Here is an 8,006-nt window from a genome sequence, read left to right as displayed (position 1 = left end):
TTGAATGCCCAGGAGAAGGTCTATCCGTGGGCTGTACCTCCACCTAGGAGTTAGGCTTGTGTTATCATTGACTCGGGTTTAACCTTTTTAGTTTCAAAAAAAATATTATTAACTAGAAGCATAGTTTAGTTATGCTTGGCCCAAAGGCCGATTTTGATCGGCAGCAACATTCTCTGGCGTGAACCAGGCTCCAGCTCAGATCAACATGTCGCTCCATTGACCGGTATAAAGTTTTCCACCGCCTTCTCAGTGACCCGGAACACTAACTCTGATATCACATCATAGGCTAGTAACTGTGGAAAAGTCCATGGTATGCATGTCAATTTTAGATTTCATGTTATAAAGTTACTAGATATTTTTCTACACCATGTGCAATGATAAAATTTTTAAAATTAAAATTATATTGAAAAATGAAATTTATTAATATTATATATTTTTATTATTTTGACCAATATTTAATATAAGTTTTATTTAACTAAGCATAAAATGAAGAGAAAATAATTTTGTTTCTTTTAAATTATATTTAAGAATATATATGTATATATTTAAGTTTATAATCTTAAGTAAAACATTATCTATTTGTTTTGGTTAAATATATTAAATTAATTTATATAAAATTACTAAAACAAAATTCATATAAAAATTGTATAGTTATCAAAAATTAAAATAAACAATATTTATAAAAGTTTTAGATATTTAAAAGAAACTAATGATATTACGACTAAAATTTATAGTTTAAAAAAAATTTGTAGAATTTTTAGTAATAAAAATTGTATAATTATAAAAATAAAATAAAAATAAAATTTCGAAATTTATAATGTCATATATGAATATATTTATTTTATTGATGATTTATGAATTATTACTATATTCTAAAAAGTTTATAAAAAATAAAATCAACATTAAATGTATTGTATGAGTTATTTAGATATTCTATAAAATTTACCAAACAATATATTTTAAAATTAAATGTAATTGTTCATGTCATATTTAACCATAAGTCATGTCATTAATTTTAGTAATCATGTCATATTTTTTCAAAAATGATTGGAGAAAAAATATGTGACAAATCGCTTCGCAAATAATGCATATGAAATATTTCCACTAGGCACTAGTTGTATGTCGATACTATAATCATTTCTATATTATTTTGTAACCATATATATAGTTTGAGAGGTAACCAATTGATTGAATTAATGCAATCACGTGATCTTACAGTCAAAGGTGTGAAGGAGATGTTGTTTTTGTGCATTAGGCTCCCGAGTATTTTTTTTTTTTTCCTTGTTTTACATTCTCTACCGGAGAACTACACCTAAAACATCACTGGTTTAATGCAGTAGTTACGACTGTGCAAGTTTGGAGACGCAGATGATTATGGTTTTAGACATTATTAATTGATTCATAGGACTGATACTGCAGTTACTAGATATTTATCATTGTTTGACTATTAGATATAATATCAGGCTAATAATAAATTAATAATATTTAACATAATATATTTTGTAAAAATATCCAAAATCATACATTATAAAAATAAAAAATAAAAAATAATTAATTAATATTATTAAGCTTTTATTTTTGTTAGCTTAGATAAAAATTGTAATTTTAATAATTTTTATATGACGAAAAGTATTATATGTTTCAAAAATATTTGAGTAGATTTCTATATATGTACATATATCAGTCGCTGAGAAAAAATAAAAAAATTATAGAAAAAATTGTTTTATAGTTTTTATAAATATAAATTCTGATACTACTTAGTGAATATAATATTTTTAGAAACTATCAAATGTTTATTTATTATCGTAATATTTAAATATTAGTTTTCAATTAATTATATATATATATAATTCTCAAAGAAAATTTGTCTTTAGTATTATTTTTTTTATTAGCGTGCCTAGAAGTAATCATCTTTTGCTTTCAAAACGTTTGGAATGGTACAAAGCAATTTCTAATCTTTTACTCTTTCCGTTTCATATTAGTTGTCGTTCTAAGTTTATGCATACATGTTAAGAAAACATTTAATTTTGCATATTTTCAAAACAAAAATACTATTACCAATGAACCTAACCATATTTCAACCAATAAAAAACAGAATAGAGAATACTGTCAATAAATTTTATATTGAAAACCGAAAACGACATTTATTTTGAAACAAAAAATTTGCTCTAGAACGACAAGTAATTTGAAAAAGAGAGAATATGATTATTGTGAAATGCTAATAATTGCTACCATTTTTCATAGCTGACTCTTGAGCTAAGCTAAAAAGCATGAGCTGTCGATCTTTTTATTTATTACTACTCTCTTTGTTTCTGAATAAATGTCACTTTGACATTTTCACATAAATAAAAAAAGTGACGGAAATATATGCAAGTTGTTATTAATTACATCTTTTGATCAGTAATATTTGAGATAAATAAAATTATCTATAAAATCAATACAATTTACAATTAATTTTCAGCTGAAAATAAGTATAGTTTATATTAAAATTGTAAAGTGATACTCCCTCCGTTTCAAATTATTTGTCGTTCTAGAGGAAATTTTTTGTTTTAAAATAAGTGTCGTTTTCGGATTTCAATGCAAAATTTATTGACAATATTCTCTATTTTATTTTTCTATTGGTTGATATATGGTTAGATGTATTGGTAATAGTGCTTTTATTTTGGAAATATGTAAGATTAAATATTTTCTTAATATGTGTGCATAAGGTTAGAACGACAAATAATATGAAACGGATGGAGTATTTCTAATGTAACAAAAAAAATTAGAATAACATTTATTATGAAACAGATGGAATAATAAAATTCGGTCTCAAGTCTAATGGTATTAGTTTCAAGAACATGGTTTTGACATTTGCAACCCGAGTTAAAACTTCTTTACTCGGTATTTTTGTTTAAAAAAGTGGCCAATTTTTTTTAGTTTTTGCTTCAAGTTTTTTTTTTTTTTTTGAATTATACAGAAGTATCCTGGCCCCACAGAAGTGGTCCAGACTAGTCACGTGTTGCCACATGTCGGTCTTCTGTCCCTGGCGATACCGAAATGTTAATTCCCCAGTGGCCGGAATTCGAACCCAGGTGGCGGAACTCACAGCTGTGAACCCTTTACCAACTGAGCTAGAAAGCCCGGTTTTTGCTTCAAGTTTTATAAAATCTAAGATCGGTTCTCTCATATTCTCAACCACCTTTGGAACGTTTGCAGGTGATACCAACAAAACCAATTACATTCCAACATTCATAAACAAGATGACAGACATCCCTGAACAATGCGGAAGTTACCTTGTTCAGATGCACATATCTATTCAAGTGCTGAAGGAAGTTGAGTGCAAAAAGAATCCTCCAACGCCTTTATTATCGGATTCAAAATTTGCGTCGAGTCCGGTGCATCGGCTTCATCGCCTACAAGCCTCCACGTTTCTAAATTCACTCGCCTCAAACAATTTTTTTTCTTTTTGTTTCTTGTTTGATTTTTCCATTTAACTTCATTGTTAAATTTTTTATTTGATCATGTTCTCTTTATGATGCTATTACTTATTATTCCCTTCGTTTTATTTTATTTGTCGTTTTAGACTTCGACACACAGATTAATAAAACATTTAAATTTGTATATTTACTAGATAAAAATATCATTACCAATACACCTAATCAGATTTCAACCAAGAGAAAAATAGTTTAAAATAAAAAATCAATAAATTTTGCATTGAAATCATAAAATGACACGTATTTTGAAACAAATATTTTGCTCTAAAACGAAATCTAACTCTGAAATGTAGGAAGCACTATTTTCTTAATCTGAAAGAAACCCGATATTTTCAAACCGAACCTTAAACCATTTCTCACGGTTTGACAATTATAAATTCAATAATATATACAATTAACCCGAAGGAAACCTAACTAATTAGAAACTCGGTTTCAATTGGGTATGACTTCTATCGATCCCAGCAATAAACGGGAACTGAAGAAACATTTAGTTGACTTTGACCCGGATATATAGATCCACTTTTAAGGGAGGCATTATCTTGAAACAAGCCTAAGGATGGCATGTAAGTATATATGCAATCAACAATTTAGTTAACAGTGTATCATTATCTATTTTATTATATCAATACTATTAAAACAGAAGGCCATTTTTGAAGTGACCTTATGTTTCAATATTATTTACCATTTTTTGCCATTGACTTATTTTTTAGGCTATGTTTTTGATTAAATGTTTTGTTTTCTTTTAATAGATCACAGATAACCATCTCCTATTTCTATGTAGTATTTTTTCTATCTTGGAATATTAAATAAAACAATTATATGACATCAGAATTAATTTATTATTTAAACTAAACAAGCAAATATTTCCTAAATCTACTCCACTACATTAACATTAATTTAATGTCCATATAACATCAAACGTGAGTAAACTATGTCACACCAAATTGTTTATGAAAATGAGATTGTCCTACATATATGAATACAATGCTTTTGTGACAATTTTAGTTGTATAGTTTTACATAAAATCCAGAAAAAGTTTACCCTTTATTCGTAATACATATAGGTGTTATATATTTACAATATTAAATTATTAACTTATAAATGTTGGTGATCACCATATTGTATAGATCTACACATGTTTATGAAATGTTAGTATCAATATTACATATACACGCATTTAGTTTTATTACTTATAAAAAAGTTATAAAATATACTAATTTGGATTAATTCAAGTTAACAAGCAATATATTTAACTGAAATATAGCAAAATTTGTTTAGATTTGAGAAACGACCAGAAACATTTATAAATTTTAAAATAATATACCCCTTAAATTATGGATTTTGAATATACAGTTTTTTATATTTTGAAAGAAATATTCGTAATACTGAAAAACTTATTTTAGAAAAAATAAAGAAATTAGAAACTATATCTTCATATATTCAAAAACTAATAAGATAAAACCTATTTAAATAACTCTAACTATATTTACATAACAATCTCAGTATCTCACTGATTTTTAATAAATAATTTGATAAATATTAGTTATATTCAAAAGCCATAATATATAAAGCAACAAATTAAATTTTCTAATACTACGTAACATCTTATCAAAAATCTATCCTATTAATTTAGCAGTATGACCAATTGATAATAGTTGAGTCCAATTTAAAAAATTACATGGAACCTATAAATATAACTGCAACAATCTATATAACTGTTTATATGCCAAGATATAACTGCAACAACAACAAAGATGTTCCATAATGATAAATTTTTATTTTTTAGGAATGACATATTTTTTGTATAACAAACTCATTATCATGGAACTTAAACTCCTATTTTAAAGGTCTATTTATATCAAACTCCTAATCATATTAATCTCAATTTCGAATTTTGTATATTTTTTGCAGCTATATTTATAGGTTCAGAGATGCGAGAGAAAAATAAATATATCCTAGAGAAAAGATAAATATTCAGAGATATAATTGGTTACAGCCTCGATTTTATAAACATTATATTTTTTAAAAATATAAAACAAAAAATATATCCGTCCTTCTAAGGCGGATCATAAATTTGGTTCAACTATTTGAAAAAAATCAATTTGCGGATGCAGGTTATGAATATTTTATTTTGGGTGGGTGCGAGTTGTTAGATTTTAGATTGTGGGTACTCGCCGACCCGAAAAATATTTAAAAAATAAAAATAAAAAGAAAAGTAAACACTTTTTTAAAAAAATATGGTAATTTAAAAAAACAATTTTAATTTTTAAAAATATTTTTTTGATTATAAATATATCTTTTATATTTTTTATATCATCCGCGGATAACCGCAAAATTAAATTGGGCGAATGTGGTACAAATTATTTGTTTCCGGGTTGTGCGGGTCATTTTTTTACCAACAAAATTAAAATCCGCGGGTTGGCGGATTCGACCAACAACCCAGTCTAACCGAACATATACCGGATCAATTTTTAAATTGCTATTATTTAATAAAATATATTTTGATAAAGATTTATACACAAATATGATTACAAGACAAATACAAATATAATCACAAAGAAAACATAAATACGAGAATTAAACTAAAACAAAAAATACCCGTCCTTTAAAGGGCGGATCAAAATCTAGTGTTCTATTAAAACCGAAGTACAAATCAACAATTACCTATTTTTACGTGATTTCTTATATTTTTAATTATTTTAAATACTTCATTTATTGCATCTTCTAAATAATTTAACATCATTTATTAAAGAAATACAAAAACATAATTTACCAGTTTTAAGTGTTTATTACATTTTTTTTTTGTTTTTTCTAACTACTGCATTAATTATATTTATTTTAATAATTTGACATCATTTATTTTACATGCTAGTCATGATAATTTCACATATTTAAGTGAAAATGATTTATTCATGACATGAATTTTAACCGATTAACAACTTTTTAAAAAAATATTTACAAAATTAATTAGACATGAGCTTCCAAATACCTTTAAACACGGATCAGTTTTTCAGATATTAAGTTTTTTAGGTTTTAATATTAAGCTCCATTAATATATTATAAATTTTTGGACAGAATTCGAGTTAGATCTTTCGGGATAGATCTTTCGGGATCTTGGTAAACTAGTAGGATCAAGCTCTAGTTATTTATTAACGCACAAACACAGTTTAAAAAAGCGGACTAATTCTTAAATCTAAAGATAGTTACTTTCGAACCAACCCCATCGAAGGACAGTAATTAACAAAAATTATACATAATAAACTATAAATCCGATATTTTTCTTAAAGAAAATGGCTATGACGAATGAGTTAGGTTCTTGAGGTTCCAAATATCATCGTCCCAAGCAACATCATTGAACAGCAAACTGTAGTTTCTTTCAACAAACTCAACGTCCCAAAAAGGCAACCACACGGTGCTCCATGTCATCTCCTCCACCATTCCGCCGCACCACAATTTATCCTCCTCCGCAACAGCTGCAGCAACCGCAACTGCCATGGCTGCAGTAGCCAATGATGAGTCAGTCCCCTCTTCCTTCCTCTCCTCTCTCTCTGTCTTCATACTTTTAAAAGTGTTGTGATGATGATGATTGTTAAAGAGTGAAGTCAGGTATTTATAAGGAGATAGTATCAGGGGAAGTGGTTAGTGCAAGGAGACATATGGGAGTTGGAGATAGAGAGAGACGTGACGAGTTGTTTTTTGAATTGTTTTGCCGACATTGGTTTTTCATGTAACTCAGTTGCCTAACGTCACACTCACACATATGTCTGCTTACTTTTCCCTACGTGTCCTACTCTTTTGTATTTTTCCTCCGCCTGCCAAATTTAATATCCGGTGTTTAAAGTTTGAAGTTTAAATGTTATATATATTTGAAAATATATAAAAATGTTACAAATATTCTTAATAACTCAAACAGTGCCGTGCGTAGCTTCTTAGGGGCCTAAGGCGAATTTAAAAAAGGAAATTTTTTATTATTAAAATTTAAACTAAATAATACAAAAATGATTTGTTCTTTATATTACTTGCAGTCAAATTGAATGAATGAAAAATGTTAAAAATCATTACATACATATTATTGTTTTTATAAAATTTTCAGATTATTATAATTTATACATTAGATATGTAGTAAATATAATTACATAAAATAAAAATGGAAATTTTGAACTATGGATAAAATGATAGTAGTTTTATGATTAACTAACTATAAATTTAGTTAACGTATAGACCTTTTACATATTTTATTTTAAAACTACACCAAGTTTTTTTCTATATATTACTTCACCAATTTATCAAGAGGTGGCTTTAAGAAAGCAATTTAATCTTAAGAATTTTATATAAAACTTAATAAAATTGATCAGAAGAAAAAAAATATTTTTCAAACAAAACTGGATTTCATGTTCTTAGAATCAAAACTAAAACTATATTTTACGCATATACTACAAACATTTATATAAAACAGGGGCCCTAAAAATTTGACATTACTTAGGGACCCTAAGGCAAATGTCTTTTCTACAACAAAGTCAGCACGGCTCT

At 26.7% G+C, this 8,006-nt stretch overlaps 1 protein-coding gene across 1 annotated transcript; it reads right to left on the bottom strand.

Moving 5' to 3' along the window:
• Positions 1–6,596: 6,596 nt before the first annotated feature.
• Positions 6,597–7,086, bottom strand: LOC108826406 (uncharacterized). Its single transcript, XM_018599791.2, has one exon. The coding sequence runs from the start codon at positions 7,032–7,034 to the stop codon at positions 6,771–6,773; it is 264 nt and encodes an 87-aa protein (XP_018455293.1). The 5' UTR covers positions 7,035–7,086; the 3' UTR covers positions 6,597–6,770.
• Between the last annotated feature and the right edge of the window lie 920 nt (positions 7,087–8,006).

Source organism: Raphanus sativus, chromosome 9, assembly GCF_000801105.2.
Source record: "Raphanus sativus cultivar WK10039 chromosome 9, ASM80110v3, whole genome shotgun sequence".
Taxonomy (NCBI): Eukaryota; Viridiplantae; Streptophyta; class Magnoliopsida; order Brassicales; family Brassicaceae; genus Raphanus; species Raphanus sativus.
The sequence above is the reverse complement of the archived record's forward strand: the minus strand, read 5'-3'. Positions and strand labels throughout refer to the sequence as shown.